At 37.0% G+C, this 16,924-nt stretch overlaps 3 protein-coding genes across 4 annotated transcripts; all 3 read right to left on the reverse strand.

The window, feature by feature from the left end:
* Positions 1–3,419: 3,419 nt before the first annotated feature.
* On the reverse strand, positions 3,420–8,641 carry LOC109211678 (la-related protein 1C-like). 2 transcript variants are annotated; one of them, XR_002065757.1, is made up of 7 exons: positions 7,961–8,641; positions 7,225–7,762; positions 6,990–7,152; positions 6,737–6,827; positions 5,207–5,278; positions 3,865–4,254; positions 3,420–3,620 (listed from the first exon to the last, which is right to left on the reverse strand). XR_002065757.1 is itself a non-coding variant. In XM_019375244.1 (6 exons), exons 1-6 carry the CDS (start codon positions 8,441–8,443, stop codon positions 3,949–3,951), a joined length of 1,653 nt encoding a protein of 550 aa, XP_019230789.1. In that variant the 5' UTR covers positions 8,444–8,641; the 3' UTR covers positions 3,420–3,948. The 2 variants fall into 2 exon arrangements, 1 of the variants encoding a protein (XP_019230789.1); XM_019375244.1 differs by having other exon boundaries at positions 3,420–4,254.
* Positions 8,642–11,421: 2,780 nt separating this feature from the next.
* LOC109211677 (peroxidase 64-like) lies at positions 11,422–13,191 on the reverse strand. The gene is made up of 4 exons (XM_019375243.1): positions 12,879–13,191; positions 12,562–12,750; positions 12,170–12,332; positions 11,422–12,000 (listed from the first exon to the last, which is right to left on the reverse strand). The coding sequence occupies exons 1-4, from the start codon at positions 13,095–13,097 to the stop codon at positions 11,603–11,605; spliced, it is 969 nt and encodes a 322-aa protein (XP_019230788.1). The 5' UTR covers positions 13,098–13,191; the 3' UTR covers positions 11,422–11,602.
* Positions 13,192–14,734: 1,543 nt separating this feature from the next.
* Positions 14,735–16,527, reverse strand: LOC109211682 (expansin-A11-like). The gene is made up of 3 exons (XM_019375250.1): positions 16,324–16,527; positions 15,867–16,188; positions 14,735–15,423 (listed from the first exon to the last, which is right to left on the reverse strand). The coding sequence occupies exons 1-3, from the start codon at positions 16,463–16,465 to the stop codon at positions 15,114–15,116; spliced, it is 774 nt and encodes a 257-aa protein (XP_019230795.1). The 5' UTR covers positions 16,466–16,527; the 3' UTR covers positions 14,735–15,113.
* Positions 16,528–16,924: the final 397 nt, after the last annotated feature.

Consider the following 16,924-nt stretch of genomic DNA (forward strand, 5'->3'; position numbering starts at 1 on the left):
CTAACTAGAAGTTTGATATGAAAGACTTGGGATGTTGTGATTTAATTCTGGGAATTTAAGATCCATAAAGACTTTCAAGGTTCTAGCATTGTCACAATCTCATTATATAAGACAGTACTCTGAAAAATTCAAGCACTTGGGCTTTAAAATTGCAAAGCACTCCAATTGATGTGAATCTTGCATTAGCAAGAGCAAAGGTCAGAGCATATCACAATTGGATTATGCTCGTGTGTTGGGATTGCTTAATGTACATCATGAATTGTACACGACCAGATATAGCTTGTGCTATAAGTCAAATTGGATCGATATACGAGCAATCCAGGCCAATCTTCATTGGATGGCCATGAAACGGTTTTGGGGTATTTAGTACATACCAGGAATTTGCTTTGCATTACAAAAATATTCCTGCGGTCATTGAGGTCATACTGTGATGCAAAATTGGATCACCGATCAATGATTCCAAGTCCACAGTGGATATGTATTCATTTATTGGTGGAGGAGCGGTATCTTGGAAGTCATCAAACAAACTTGTATTGCCCGCTCTACAATGGAGCTGAGGTTCATAGCCTTGGATAAAGCCGGTGAAGAAGCTGAATGGCTCCGGAATTCTTGGAAGATATTTCCATTTGGCCCAAACCGTTTGGCACCAATATGCATACATTGTGATAGTCAAAGCGGCAATTGGAAGGGCTGGGAGCGTTATGTATAACAGGTAAGTCTTCGCCATATACGACGAGACATAAAAACGTTAGACAATTACTCTCTAGAGGAATTATCACGATTGACTATGTAAAGTCAAGTGATAATGTGTCGGATCCACTTACAAAGGCTTAACTAGAGAGGTAGTTGAGAAGTCATCAAAGGGAATGGGACTGTGGCCGAGAAACAAGTCATAGTGGCGTAACTCTACCTAGAAGACTGGAGATCCCAAGATCTACGTTCAAGGAGATTAAACAAAGTCATTTATGACGGTTCAACATTGTTCAACTAAACTTTTGGTCCATTCTCGTGATGAGACAATGTTCCAGTACCAAGGATAAAGCATTAAGGCTTTTTAATGATTTCTATAAATTTGATACAGGGTATATCAAATAGTGTATCTACGGGATGACACGTTTAAGGAATCACCTATGTAAGTGTGAAGTGTTAGCCGCTTCAAGGAGAACACAGCAAGGCCAGTTCTCTACGCACTTATGAAACCAGGGGTGTTCATGGCTGAAACGAACACAACAATGAGAACCAAAGACGGTTTAAGGTGTTGGTTGTGTGACTTGTGGTTGTCTAGGTATACACAAAGTTCGACGGTTCAAAAGATATCAAATCTACCGATTGATCGAGTAATATCCGACATAAGTTCACTACGGAAAGTTCAAAGGGAAAAACCTACTTATCCAGATGCAATTAATCCTTACTTGTGAATCACACAGTTTTCCATGCATACTTCCGTGATATAGCCATTCCCCATTCATGTGGGGGATTGTTGGGTTTTTTAAGGTATTTAATTAATATATTAAATACTTAAAAGAGGGTGAATGGGAAATGGAGGGAAAATGAAATTTTTGAGTGAAATTTTAAGTTCCCCCTCCATTGGCAAATGGGCATGTCCCATATTGGAAGAGGAAGAGGTTTTTTATGGGTATATAAGCAATTGCTCTTCTTCTAGCTCTTAAAGAGTGAGAAGAAGGCAAGCCTCGCGCCGTCGTCGTCGTCCGTCGCTCTGGCTCGCTTCGGCTTCGGGCTACGGCTACGCTTCGGCTTCGCTTCGGCTTCGGCTTTCGGATTCGGATTTGGATTTGGATTTGGTCAAATCATCGATTGATTGATTAACTTTTGGACCTAATTTATTGTTAATAGTAAATATTAACAGAAATGTTATAATATTGGTTAATACAAATATATATAATCCAATCGTTTTCTGTTTGTAACAGAAAGTACTACCCTCTTCAATTTTCCCTCTTTATTTTCCCTCTTTATTATTGAGTAAATGGCCATTTATGTAATGGCATTTATGTTGTGGGCATTTTGCATAAACAGCCATTCTGAAGAGACCCAACTTTGGCTATAAATACAACACTATTCTGCTCAGAATTTTAACTACAATTTTCTGAGTTTCCTCTCCTTCTTCTGCATACTTTTAGCATCAAAACAAAGCAAAAAGTAAGTGTGATTTGCTACCGAACTTTGTGTTCGCTGAAACACTGGGGTTTGAAGTACCACTACACCAGTGTGTAATTCGTTCTATCCTGGGAGGAAATAATCCATAACCTTGGGTACTAGGAGGGGATTAAATTCCTTAAGGAAACACTGTGAATTCAGTGGGCTCGAATTGGTTTATGTCATTTCTGTTTATATTCATTACTATTTATATTCATTTATATTTCCAGAATTTATTTTACAAATACAGTGTAATAACAGCCTTGATACTGCTCAGCTAAATTTTGATGTCCTTTGTTCTAAATTTTTTGATAACAAGCTTTTTAAGCTGGTGCAATTATAAAAATTCATTCCATATTTGTGCTCTTGACAAAATCAAGTCTTTGAAGAATATAGTGGATTGTTTCAGTTGAAGAACATGGTAGATTAATGACGGAAGGTAGAGGATGGTAGGGAGGGAGAGGGAGAGGAAGAAAGAGAAAAAGAAGATTGATAAGAAAAAGAGAGCATCAAGCGCTCATTCACAGTGTAGCACACACACCTTGACATGTCATCAATGAGTGTCTAATAGATACATTTGGACTTGAGTTAAGGTGTTCAATAGGAACAAACTTTAGTTTAAGTGTCCAAATGAAAAAAAGACCAAGTTGTATTTGGCCTTCCATAAACTTAGCTTAGTTAGGAGACAAATCAAACCTTTATTTGCATTAATCCGTCTTGGCCGATCTTCAAATCCACATGTGCATGCTGGTCATTTGACAAGTCTGTTAGTCCTAACTCCTAACATTTCAGCAACCATATATTGCATCTCAAAGTTCAGATCGGTTTTTGGTTAGACAGGAGAAGCCTACCCCCTTTTCACGATTCAACATGAAAAGAACCACTAATGGTGAGCAATGCAATAACGGCAGGCAAGTTATTCTTTGATATCTGATAACATTACAGCCATAAATTTCATGAAATTCAGACTCTTCTAGGGAAATGGTCAAGAACCACATACTTTGTTTAATTCCTCTTCACTTAAAGGCAACCACAACTTATGCAAGAGCCGGGTATGTAATGGAGCAGGAAGATTAATCAAGGACCAAACAAACCATATAGTGTTATTAAGTACTAGTACTAGAACTTGGAAGGAATTGAACATTCTATTCCATGTTCAATACTTCAACACAGATTTCTCCCACGCTAAGAGAAAGTTTGCAATAAGAAGAGAACAGAACACAAGATCTGTATAAAAGAACCAACTATACTAAAGCTAGATCATAGGAGGAGCAAAAAGAGGCAAAGTGAAACTTAATAAATATCAAAATACAAAAATAATTCAAGCAGATATGCCTAGATAAGTATAACAAAAAAATCAGTAGAGCTCAACTGCTCTCTTTAACAGCCAAGAACTTTTTACATTTCAGTAACTTTCTACTGAATTTCCAAGCACACGGAGACAAATTACCCCAAAAAATTCCTCACTGCAAAGCACAAAACAAATCCACGTCATTGAATAGCAATGGAATCCCACACTGCATCCATATTGCAAGTGTACAAGCCAAAAAACTAATAACTTCAAGCCAATCAACTTTGTATCCTTTTTATGTCCCCCTTCTTTTCATTCTCTATACCAGATAAGTTATACGTTATTTGTTTTCCACCTACTCACCTCGAAAGGTGCAAAAATCTGGTCTCAGCAGGGTCAAAATTGAAGCAATGATGTACCTGTCGATTTTCCAAAGACATGTTCCTTCAAGACAAGAACTACCCAACATAGTCCAACAACCATGACTGAAGATGCAAAAACTTTCAACCAACTTGACTGCTTCCTGCGTGGCCGGAACAGATTTCTTCAGCATTACCTTCCTGAACCAATTTTGACTGGCTAGTCAATTCCTCCGATAAGCCACTGACAGCCACCTCGACTTGAACATCTCGCCGATCCACATCATTACTTTTGTCGTTACCTGATTCACCCAAAGAGACCTCCTGGAACGAACTCGTTAGAGCATTTTTCGTCGATCCACCAGGAGTTTGAGAGCCTGAATCAGCTGTAAGATGGCCAGAAGTATGTATCCATTTCTTCCAATCATCACGTCTCCTTACCTTATCATCCTGTGAAAAATAGTCATATTAAGAACATGCAACATCAGAGTTCAATTTTCAACAGCTCAACAGCCCACTACAACAGACAATGTGAATCCAGTGATATAGTTCACAGTGCATGTTCTTACTACATCACATTGGAAATTTCTTATGAGTATATGACAGAGGCAGATCCAGGATTTAGTTCTATGGGTTCAGAACACTAGTTCCAACCACTGAATCCAGCACCTTGTTTGAGCTATGGTTCATAGTTAAGTATTTTCAACATTTCCAGTGGGTAGTGGGTTGGTTTCACACAGATAAATCCAAGTCTACGTTAAAAGTTATGGGTTCAAATGAAGCCACATCAATAGTGCTAGATCCACCCCCGTATATGGATTTAAATAATTGATTCATTATAGAATTTCTGTGAGTATATCACCAACCACAAAACGCTTAAAAACAACAGCTCTGGAAAAAAAATACATGTTGTTAGAATCAAAGAAGCTTTTCAACCGCTTCCCAGTCCCCAGTTAATTAATCCCAAAACCGGCCGTGACGTCATAAGATATGATTTGAAGAATTAATAAAAGACTTGTCACTGCAATTTCTTTGAATTGAAAAAGAAAAAAACAGAAAGAAAGAAAAGAAAACCCATTGAATTTATGCAGGGAAATTTGGAAATCTCACCCACGTCTTTTAAATAAGAAATATTACAACATGCATTAAACTCAAGCCAGACAATTCAAAGACAAATAACTTTAGCAGCCTTTATGCATTCATTGGTGCCCTAGTGTATAATAATGGACAAAAGAAGAGCAGCTAAACAGAATGATCATGCTGTAACTACTATAATTTTCCAAAAGGCAGTGGATAAATACTTAAACTGCAGCAATTCCCACAAAATATTCCAAGGCAATAGCTGCCTCCTCCGATATGATAACAACAAGAGTTGATTTAGAATTTTTATTTCACACAATACCTGCACTTCCACAAGCGTTGAAGCCCTCAAACAGTCCAAGATAAACTGGATATTGTTTGTCAAATGCCTAACCTGAAAAAAGAAACCATAGAGCAAAACCTTGATCTGTGCATGGGCAATACTAACACAGAAATGAAAAACACCTAGAAGGCAAGAAAATGTTGTCCTGTTGTCAAAGCTCAGCGTACTATACAGAAGAATAATGTTCAAAAATATAATTACAATTTCAAGTCAAAACTCCTACATTTTAGAAAAAAGAATTCAATACCTCAAGACAGAACTCACTAAAAGTCATTAAAGTCTTTATCTAGTTGACATGATGAATACTAAAATAATTTAGGAACTTTCAATGATGTAGCAGTAGCTTAACCACAAGATCAAACAACAAAGAAAATAGATATAAATAAGATGGGTTTCATCATTTGATCGTTATTATATGGAAAGTCCTACTTATCCACTTGATAATAGCAAAAAATCCTGTGACTTAGATGTATAATTGCATCGATTTTAGATCAAATAAAAGTAGCAAGAAGCCAAACATCCATTATGAAGAATCATATATGCCACTGGTACAAATTGCAATTGGATATAGACACAATGCTCCTGAAAACAGTTGGGTGAAAGAAAAGGCAAGGTTTAGATCTTTGGTAAATTTCAGAACTCAGAAAAAGTTGGCAAAACTTAAAATTTGGATGTCGAGTTTGAACTGAATATAAGAGTGAGAATGAACTTCCATTTTGACCTTCGAGTTCAGAAAGAGCAAGAAATGTAACAAAAAAAAGAAAGTTATGAATGAAGCTGCAAGATAATTAGTTTAGCTTAAATGAAACCTACTTCTGTCAATTGCAATAATATCCTTCATTAGACACACAGACAGTATCAAAACTGGTAAATATAATGCTAAAATCAACAGGAAACATTGACATGAAATAGGAAGATATTACAATCCAGCAACAATCCTTTTTAAAGTAGACTGAGTAAAACACTTACCAGAGATATCATTGCATAAGTGGAAAAGAAAGATGTTTAATCAACCAATGGAATCTTCAGCAAACAAGGTTCAAGATAATTTTATGTATCTAAAAAGTATCAGTATTCACTGCTAAACAATTTAGGTACTAATAACAGGAAGACAAGACGAAGGAATAGGGGACATGAAGCTACTTTTCGTGGAGGTATCTGAGGTCTCAAAACCATTTATATCTAATAGAAGGCCATAGGAGGTAAAAATCTTAGGACTTCTCTATAAGTGGAAAAGAAAGATGTTTAATCAACCAATGGAATCTTCAGCAAACAAGGTTCAAGATAATTTTATGTATCTAAAAAGTATCAGTATTCACTGCTAAACAATTTAGGTACTAATAACAGGAAGACAAGACGAAGGAAGAGGAGACATGAAGCTACTTTTCGTGGAGGTATCTGAGGTCTCAAAATCTAATAAAAGGCCATAGGAGGTAAAAATCTTAGGACTTCTCAAGCAGTGATCAAACACCTTCCCATTGAAATCGAGAACCAGGTTAAATCACTTACACGAGGAAAGTTAGCAATCAATTCAATAGGAACCCATCCCTCTTCATCCATTTTGGACCTCAAAAAGTCATCTTTCACCAGATTATCATCACTGCAACAAATAAAAGATTCTGTCAGCAGATTCTCTTTAAAGAACTCAAGATTAAGGGGGAAGAAGTTGAAAGGGACCACAAAATTGGCTTTCATAAGGGAGGGGGGGAAAAGAAAAAAAGAGAAGAAGAAAGAAAGAAAGAATAGTCCAAATCACAAATACCTGAAGTAATATTCTATCTGTTTAACCAACAAGGAAGGTAAGTTTGGATCCACGACTGGAAAAAAGAAAGGCGGTGGTGGTGGTGGAGGTGGCGGGATAATTGGAACACCCCTAAAGGACTCTGGAGGCATCGTGGGGACATAAATGAATTGAGGTGGCATATCTGAAAGGAACCAAAGAAATAAGTGATAATTTCTAGCTTCTAGATAATGAACAGATGCTAAGGAAGACTTACCATATCCCACTGGACTAGCAAAGGGTCTCAAAGGTGCAGGCATAAATGGGGCAGAACCAGGGGACTGGGGTGTTATGAACCCTACTGGAGGAGGAACAAATTGAGGGGCTTGGTGGACATCTCTCCGATCTTGATCACGCCTACTATGATAAGATCCATCTCCACGGGGTCGGGCCCCAAAGTTTCCCTTCCTGTTTGGATTTCTATGTGAAGAGTGATCACCTCCATGTGGCTGAGACGAAACTCCTCCAATGGGTCTAGGACCTCTTACACGAGGATCAAGAACAGGCGGTAACAAATTCCCATAAGGCATCACAGGAAATGGTGGTGGCAATGGCGGTGGGGGTGGAGGTGGAGGTGGAGCCCGACTAAAGCCGCTCTGATTAGATCCACTACCCAGGCCACTACCAACACTGCTGCTGCTGCCGCCGCGATGCTTCATTGATCTTGGTCTAACCGGCATTGTGTGATTTGCATTTGATTGTGAGTTTGCATTACTATTAGCTTGTTTTTGCGGTAACGGTGAAATGACAGGTCCCTATTCATAAAAACGCCTACATCAATCAAACATACAGCTAAAACAAATCCTATTTCCTCTACATCAACAGAAAAACCAATGCAGCCATTTTTAAACTCGATTTCATAAAGCCTAACTATACACATAAACATATATGAAACAACATACTCGAAGCAGCAGTAAAAAATTTAAAACATTAGAAAATCCAGAGAAATGAACCTGAGAAAGTGTGTTTGATCCATCTGCAACTGGTTTCGATGAATCCGAAGACGATTTCGGGATGGCTCGAGTAGACTCGGAGAGAGCAGGCCAAGCAACAGCACCACCCATAACCGAACCGGCTTCAACGACGCCGTTTAAAGGTTTGTTCCAAGCAGGCTTTTTCGGAGGACCTAAAGCATCATTAGTACCACTGGAGCTCTCAGGCTGACTATCGGAAACCTCATTCTCCGGAGAAATTTTCTGAGCCGAGCTATCGGGAACCGAAACTTGCTCCGGCGGTGATGGTGATGCTGACGGGGAGCGAGGAGCGGTGACCGTGGTTGTTTCAGCGTCGCTGCCACCGCGGACGACTTGTGCCCAAGGAGAGGTTAAACTCCGGCGAGACTGAGGACTGTTGACGGCGGCGGAGCTACCGTCAACGGTGGTGACAGGCGAAAGCGGCGAGTTGTTAGACGCTGAAGAATCGGCCGGCATGGCCATCAAACAATAGGAAACTTCTGGAAACTTCAGCTGGAAGATTCGAGAAGAGAAAGCGAAATGATCAGAGGAAAATGAGGGTTCAGGTGAGAAGCTGAACGGGAAAATTAGGGTTTTCAGTGATCAATGCGAGTGTTTCTCTGTCTTTTCCAAAGTTTTATTTTCCTATTTTATTAAGAAAATTAATTGTCGGGAGAGAAAATGTGATTTACTTACTAAAAAGGCTCAAACATCTACTTTTGACCAAAAGTAATTACCCAATATTGCCCTTGTTAGTGAATTAAACAACCTTAATAATGCTAGGTGGTAAAGGACAATTTTGGATCAACACCAAACATAAATGAACATTTTTGTCATTTTATCACCCCTAAACACATGGCGAAACCTTTTTTTCTCTCATAAACAATGTAAATTAGGGAGTATTAAAGAAGTAATCCTCGTTTACAAGCCAATTAGGAAATATAATCTCCCATGAGACTCTGAGCACTAAGATTTCAATTGGATTTTCTAGGTCCACTTACACATATGGAATTGAATTAAATCTAATCTCATTAGGGTTGAACCATTAATTTGGATAAAAAATGAGTTAACTTTATTAGTTGTAAGGCCAAGGTCCATTTTATATTGAGACACAAACTCATGCCATATGTCATAGTGTCTAATGATATGGTCTAACCAATTAAATACAATCTTATATAAAGTTCTTGATCGGCTTAATTACATAGGAGATTGCTCGTAATGACTTTGTTTACATTGTTTTAATATATCATCCTTTTGAACCGAAAAAATATTGGTTAAATTGTTTTAATTAAAATTTATCCTTTCGAACCCAAAAAACAAACTTATATTGGTCAGGACTTAGATAAGAATCGCAGTGTATTTATTTAAAATAAGTCAAGAAAGATATAAAATGAAAGGAAAAAAGAAGGGTTCTTCCTTATTTAAAGTTCTAATTAACTCTCCCATTGATGTTAGTCCTTAACTCATTATAACCTTATCTGGTAATTGAGGGGTGCATACCTTCCAAATAAAACACTTTTTTGCGTTGAACTGTTTCATTGTTGATGATAGGCTATAATTACGTATTTTAGTCGATTATTACACTCTAATTTACTGCACTTTAATTGAGTTTGCGCTTTAATCGCTAGTGTTTTGCACTAACTGTGTGTTTTATGCCTTGTAGGAGTGATTCCGAACTATGTAGATGTTATGGAATGAATTCAAGTGATTTGGAGCTTTGAAGTCTGGGTAAAAGCCCAAGGACACGAGCCGGCATCGCGTTTGGGGGTCAACGGATGATAGTTAGAGCAAACGAAGACTTCAGTAGGCAGATTGCGCACTGTCTAGTAAAATAGATATAACTTTTTGCTCAGAACTCCATTTTGGATCCACAATATATGGTTGGAAATCTAACTCAAAGGGCTACAACTTTCATGTTTTATGTTTTTCCAAATTCGGAACGGAACAGGGTGAAAAACGCGCGAAGAACGCGGGAAGTCGCGCGTATTACAAGCCGAGGCAGAAAGGTGCGCGAAGACCGCGCGAAAGACGCGCGAGCTCGCGCGAGTCACCCGGGAAAAGTGTCATTTTTCACATTGGAGAAGGTATAATTATTTGGGCCCAACCCTACTTGGTATATATACATGAGAGAACGTTTTTAGAGTGAATTTTTGGACGGTAGAGGACGCACTTTTGGTGATAACACACACCACGCTTGGAGGAGGCTTCTAACTAGTTTTTCTTCTCTTCTCTTTCTTTAATTTCATAGTTTATTAGTTCTAGAGTTTTGGGTGCTACATGAACATTGTAGTTTGAAGCTTGAATTGTTCTTATTATTTTATCATATTGGTTTATTTATTCAATCTTGCGCTTAATTATTTGATTGATTGATCACCAATTGAATACTATTTACGAATCTAGGATTGAACTCGGGAGAGGGAATTCTAGATTGCATATAAGATTGAGTAGAGCAAGATCTTAACTCTTAGGGGGAGCGGATTTGCGGTTAGGATAGGAATATACCTAATCGCCTTGCTTGGTTATTATACGGGAATTATAAATGCGTTCTTGTTAATCCTAATTCCATAGGAATATAAGCGTTAGGTTAGCTTGAATAGGCGAGTTGTACTTCTGGAGAAGGCTACGAACAATATTAACCCCGTCAATCAATAAACTCGATAAATTAATTAGATAATTTAAGTGAAAAACTCGACGGGATTGTTAGCTAACCCATAGCTCTAGAATATTCACTCACATTGAATTCGTCTCTATATTTCACCAACTTGTTTTCTTTAATCTCTTAGTTTACTACTCTAGATTATCTTTAGTTAAATATTCATACTTTAAGATTTGCTTGAATAGATTAATTGTTTGGTTTAATTTAGTTGATAGTTAATCACAAGTCCCTGTGGGTACGATATCTTGACTTATAATCCTATATTACTTGTCGACCACGTATACTTGCGTGTGCGTTTGGGAGTAACAATTGTCCAGAATAAAGAGATGCTAATTTTAGACTTTGACTGTTGATAAGCTAAAATCAAAACCTAAGGCAATATTCTCTCCTCGGACGAAGTGTATGTTGTGAACTCAATAAGTGATCGGTGAAGGACATATTTGGAGATTTGAAAAATTATGTGTGGGACCCATTTTGAGCGTAGGCAGCTGGTGATCACTGCATGAAGTGCAACGTGAGAGAATTAGTTATAAATACAGTAGAAAGCGTAGTACATTTTATGCTGAAGTTGTCAAAGTATTAAGCTCTCTTATCTCTGTTCTCCTTCTATACTTCTCATCTCTGATGTTGTATCTGTCTAATACTCATCCCCTTTCTTCTTAGGTTTCTGCTGTCCTATCCTTACTTTCGTTAGCATATGCGTTGTATCACAGCTAGTGTTGAGCTAAAACAATCAGTTGGTTTGGTGTATTATCTGAGTTGTTACAGCGTACAATTTCTTTCTAAAGTTTATAATGCAGTTAAATCAGGTACAAACAAACCATGCTTAAACAAATCTTTCATCAAATCCTTTCAAACTTGACCACAAAACACACAATATGAGCTTTGCTTTTTTCATTTGATCCTTAGCTCTTCTGAAAAATTAATTATAACTACACAAATAATGAAGAGCTTCCAATTTACATTAAAGAAATCAGGCTTATCACCTAATTAACAAATCTACAATTCAGCCTAACCTCTTGTCCACCACCACTAATACTACTCATCTTGATCATAGAATTGGTAAATGCTTTAAAGAACTCATCTTGGGAATTAGCATACTTTGAAACTAATGTTTTGGTTCTTGACGTAGTGAGCAAAGCTTCATCTGAAGAAAAAAGGCTTTTGCCCTGCATTAGTAATTTGTAGTAGGCGTTGTCGAATAACGTTGTAGTAGAATCCATGGTAGCTCCTGCATTCTTGACCTTGTTGTGCATGGGGCAAACATTTTGCAAACTGGCTGCAAATGATGCTTGTAATGCTGGATCAATAGTGTGACTATTGTCGAAGTTGTGGATTCTGTTTTGGAAGGAAGAACAATGAGAGAATCCGAGAGTGTGCCCTCCTATAAGGTGAAACAAGAAATATTGTGATTTATTTCATTAACTAGCATGATAAAAAATTCCACTAAATAGAGCACATGCAATGGGTATAGAGGATTCATATGTCCAACACTGACTTGTTTAGGATTGAGACATAGTATTAATTCGTTGACTAAAGTGTAGTTGGTTTACCTGAAAGTACAACCAAATCATCCAATGAAAGGCCTCTCTTAGAGAAACTCTGTTTCAGTTGAGAAATGTTGAAGGTGGGAGCTGGTAATTGTCGCGTTTCAATGGCCTTTGAGATTCTACCATCTTTTCTTCCTTTAGGCACATCCCAAGTAGGACCTCCCGACTAAAATTATATGTCAGAAAAAAGTTATTTCACCTTAGTATTTAATGCCAAAAACATTTGAGTTAAAATCTTCAAATGGACTACTACTCAAAAAGAACATATGGAGTAATATATGTGTGTCAGGGTAATAACACTATTTTTTCATTTTTCCCTTTTTAGCAAAAAGTAATGTTGCACTGTTACTCTATCTTTTTTGCATGGGGTAAATTACAGTTGAAGCAAAACTCACAAGAGCAACAGCATCTCTAGCAGCAAGAGCCACAATATCAGCACAAGACACAACTCCAGGACACATAGCCTCAATTTGTTTCTTAGCAATGTCAATTACATAAAACGCGTGCAATGAAATATTGGCTGGTCCATCTTTCTCTGCTTTGTTGTTTCTTGTCGAATTCAGCAGCACAGAACCATCACAACCCTTTCATATATATATATATAATAAGTATACCACAATAAGTTACTAAAGAAAATATGTAATTATTGCAAAATAAGGGTGATGATAAGTGCTAATATATACGGCATATAGCAATAACAGTAGAAGTTTACTCTGATGAAACAATCATGGAATTGCATCCTTAGAAGTGCGGCTGGAACTGTTTTGTCATTCAACATAGCTTTGTTGACAACTTTGGTGATGATTGACTCGGCCATGGGGCATGTCTGGTCATAGTAATCGGAGCTAAGTGCGATCACAGCAGGTTGGAGAGAAGTTGAAAAGAGAATAACAACAGAAACTAGAGCAATAAGAGAGCTAGTTAATGTCATCACAATGATTGAAATTGGCAAAACTTGTGCTCAATCTTGACTTGGCAGTTGAATGTGAGAGCTAACGAGGTAGTACAATAGGCATTTAAATGGTAAGGACTGAGAGAGAGGGCAAAAGACTACAAGGAGAGTTGTTATAGGGGATTGGATATGTTCGTTAGTGAGTTTGTTGAACTAGAACAATTATAGGGAACTGAAACAAGACTTGTTTAATTAGCACATTTTTACTAGCTAGCAAATATTGTCAGTTAATTCATTTTAAACTATTGTGTACTTATACCAAGAAATAATTAAATAGTTTAAAAAATACAGAATAAGCTGGTTATAACAAGATTAACCACAAGCTTAAACTTAAGCGTTATTTTTAGGTTTGATTAGCAGTTGTAAAGTGCGTTTTTTCTGAGGTAAGCAAAATGACCAAACTTTTTCCACTTTGAGGAATGTTATTGTTGCATTGATGGACCAGTTGAACCAATAAAGGGAAGGCCATTTATTAAAGCAGCCGAAATTGTTGCTGAGGTTATTATTCTAAATTTAAAATTCTAATTTCCAACAACTTCAAATTTCAAAACATAACCAAAAAGAGGAACGTTTGCCGGGCAACTAAGGTCCCGTTTGGCCATGAGTTTTCCCAAAATAAATTTGGAATTTATTTTCAAAACTCATGTTTGGCCATAAATTTTGCTTATATTTTGGCCAAATCTCAAATCCCAAAATCAGCTATTGAGCTGATTTTGGGCCAAAATCCCAAAACTTGGGAATTATATACATATTTTTCCAAAATAAAGTTGGAAAATATGTTTTGAAAACGTATGTCCAAACACATTTTCATCTTCAAATCAAACTTCACCCAAATCAGATTTTTCAAAATAAATTTGGGATCTATGGCCAAACGCTAGCCAAGTACCGTTACTTTTTACTGATCTGGCCAACTACTTTTTTGTCATTGCATGTTTCTTGGGACTTTACCATCTAACCATAATTCATCATAGTAAAGGCGAATTTAGGATTTAAAGTTAGTGTATTCAATTTTTTTATCTCCCGTGCTTAATCTCACTCGCATTTGTGAAAACAGATTCGTATTTATCTTCTCTTTTGGTGATCACTAAGTAAAAGAAAAATGAATTACTGTCATCAAAGAATTTATTTGAATTTCGAGTATATTTATCTAGATTTTACCAAAATGAGATTTACTGTTGTAAAATCTGAGCACAGTCACCAAAATTAAAAATAACAACAAACCCATTATATATAGTCCCAACAAATGGGGTCTGGGAAGGATAGATGTTACCCCTACAATGAATGTAGAGAGGCTGTTTCCAAATGAGAAAAGAGACGGTCACCAAAATTAAAAAACAGAGAATTCATGGCTGCGGCAGAATGTTTTTGCTACGTAAAAATCTAAAGCAATTACTACTACTACTTAACTATATTAAAAAGCACAAGTCACTGTACAAGTATTTTAGCAGCAAAAAGAGGGACACTTAGTACAGGATGTATATAATACAAATATGGGAAACCAGAGCAAGTTCACACGTACTACTACTACATGGCAGAAAATACAGTAGGACAATTGGTACAATATTTATAACATGAAAATTATCATATTGAAAAGTTACAAATATAAAGCACATGTATTCAGCTTCAAGATTGCAGCTGAGGCAAAACGTCTTATTGATCTTATACTACAGAGAAAAGCCAGTAGTCTACATACAAAGAAATAAGTATTTCAACAACTTTATTACACCAACTTTGGACTAGAGTTCATGGTCTTATTTACCTCTAGCTCCTCAATAAACAATAACAACTACAACAACAACAATCCAGTGTAATCCCACAAGTAAGGTCTGGGGAGGGTAGTGGGTACGCAGACCTTACCCCTCCCCGAGGGAGAAATACTCAATAATCAAGACTCCAGAAAATAAAAAAGAAAAGCAAAGGTCAGGGCGCGGATGCTTTCGTTAAAATGTAAGCACACCACTGCCTGTGAATCCAAGAACTCTAAAATCCTTTACTTTACGAGAACTGAGTTGGACTTGAGAATGTTTGCCCGAATCGCCAATTAGCTGGAACAATGTTTAAGAATGTTTTTGTGACACCATCTGTTGTAGTGACCCTGAAGGAAAGTAATTGTCCATTGAGATAAGTGTTGGATTGAAAATTGGCTCCCCAGTTGTTAGACATTGTCATCCAATTTGTTCTTGAGCCTTTGATTTGAACAGATCGAACGGATCCAGCCCCTCCAACATTGCTTACCAATACTAGCTCAAAATAGTCCCTTCCATTGATTGTGAATCTAACTCCACCACGTTTCTTGCATGGGACCCTGCTCCACAAAATTAATAAGAAATTTATAAACACCCACATTCTCAAATTTACTTGCCTAAAAAGTTAGTATGTGCCAAGAATCTTATTCATAGTTGAGCTATAATAAGTAATTAATCTATTTAAGTCATTGAATGAGCAAGTGCACATATTTTTAGTAGGATTTAATTAACTTACATACACATGCACTAGAAACGAACTTTTACGCTATCAATGTTTTAACATGTTATAGCAGGTAACCTGTCTTATTTTCCAAACCGTTAAGGAGTATCATTTAGGTGATCAGATAGTGCAAAAACTTTTATACAATGTGAGTGTATAGAAGTTAAAGTTATTTTTAAATACTATTATTGCTTGTTGAACCCGGTAAATTATCGTGATATTATTCGAGCCAAGAACCCTGAATCAAGCAGAACTATTTTCTTTAAGAAGATATTACTCTACCTTTGGTAGAATACAGGAATAATGCCACCTCTATAAACGCCAATCTTTTCCCAAGCAGGTTGAGCCATATCGAAATGTTGTCGAGGAGGGTTACACCAGCCTCCATTGTCACTAGGAAGTGCATAATTTGGTGGACAAAAGTTCGTAGCAGTGATAGTAACAGATACTCCTTTCTTGCACCATCGCGGTTCTGCGTAGAAATCACAGATGATCTTGTAGCATTGCCCACAAGATCCTCCACTGTTGAATAGTGCAGTACTCAATGCTGCACTTCTAGTTCCATATCCTGTCGAATATAAGTTGCCGTATCCACAAGCACCCCCTGTCGCACGTTACACAAAAATAGTCAAACTATATTCATATAGTCGACCTGAACTAGTTTGAGATTAATAAACGTACGTAGTTGATATAATATAATAAAGGTGGAGTAGTTTGTTTGGAAAATATTGGTACTTACCCATTGTGCCAGAAGCATCAGCCCCACCATAAAAAGTGGCATGAGCTCTCATCCAACCAGAAGCTGTGAAAGCATTTGCATTGAAGAAAAGACTAAAGAAACCTATTATGAAACCCAGTGCAAGAATGACACATTTGGCCATTTCCTTTGTAGATGCAAAGTAACAGAAGTAGAAATAAGATTGAGGAAATGGAATTAAATGTATGAATGGGTTTACCAAGAAAAGTAGCTGCTACTTAAATAGGTGTGCAGTTTGTTTAATGCAACCACCTCACATACCCAATCAGTGCAAGTGGGGGTGAGGGGGCTAGGAGAAAAATAATATTTTTTATTCCCTCCGATTCAATTTAAATGATTTTTTTTGACTGTTTTCACACATATTAAGAATCCACATTTTAGCATTAATTAACAATATATTTGACCATATTAATCTTAATTTGTTCCTTGAAATTACAATAAATACTTCTAGGTTCTTTACTCCAAGTGCAACTTTGGAAGAAAAAAAAAGTTAATTCTTTCTTGATATTTGAAAAAACCAAATATTATGAACCACAAAAAGATACCAGAAAATCACTTAAAATGGACCGGAGAAATTATTGAA

The sequence above is a fragment of the Nicotiana attenuata genome, unplaced genomic scaffold (genome assembly GCF_001879085.1).
Source record: "Nicotiana attenuata strain UT unplaced genomic scaffold, NIATTr2, whole genome shotgun sequence".
In the NCBI taxonomy this organism is placed as follows: domain Eukaryota; kingdom Viridiplantae; phylum Streptophyta; class Magnoliopsida; order Solanales; family Solanaceae; genus Nicotiana; species Nicotiana attenuata.

Coding starts and splice junctions, on each gene's coding strand:
- LOC109211678 (XM_019375244.1), bottom strand. CDS start 8,443: ATGGCCATGCCGGCCGATTCTTCAGCGTCTAACAACTCGCCGCTTTCG. Junction 7,763..7,960: donor GATCAAACACACTTTCTCAG/GTTCATTTCTCT, acceptor TTTTATGAATAG/GGACCTGTCATTTCACCGTT. Junction 5,279..6,736: donor TGATTGCTAACTTTCCTCGT/GTAAGTGATTTA, acceptor TTCTTTTTTCAG/GTTAGGCATTTGACAAACAA.
- LOC109211677 (XM_019375243.1), bottom strand. CDS start 13,097: ATGACATTAACTAGCTCTCTTATTGCTCTAGTTTCTGTTGTTATTCTC. Junction 12,751..12,878: donor TCCATGATTGTTTCATCAGA/GTAAACTTCTAC, acceptor TATATATGAAAG/GGTTGTGATGGTTCTGTGCT. Junction 12,001..12,169: donor TGATTTGGTTGTACTTTCAG/GTAAACCAACTA, acceptor TTCACCTTATAG/GAGGGCACACTCTCGGATTC.
- LOC109211682 (XM_019375250.1), bottom strand. CDS start 16,465: ATGGCCAAATGTGTCATTCTTGCACTGGGTTTCATAATAGGTTTCTTT. Junction 16,189..16,323: donor TGATGCTTCTGGCACAATGG/GTAAGTACCAAT, acceptor AACGTGCGACAG/GGGGTGCTTGTGGATACGGC. Junction 15,424..15,866: donor ATTCCTGTATTCTACCAAAG/GTAGAGTAATAT, acceptor TTTGTGGAGCAG/GGTCCCATGCAAGAAACGTG.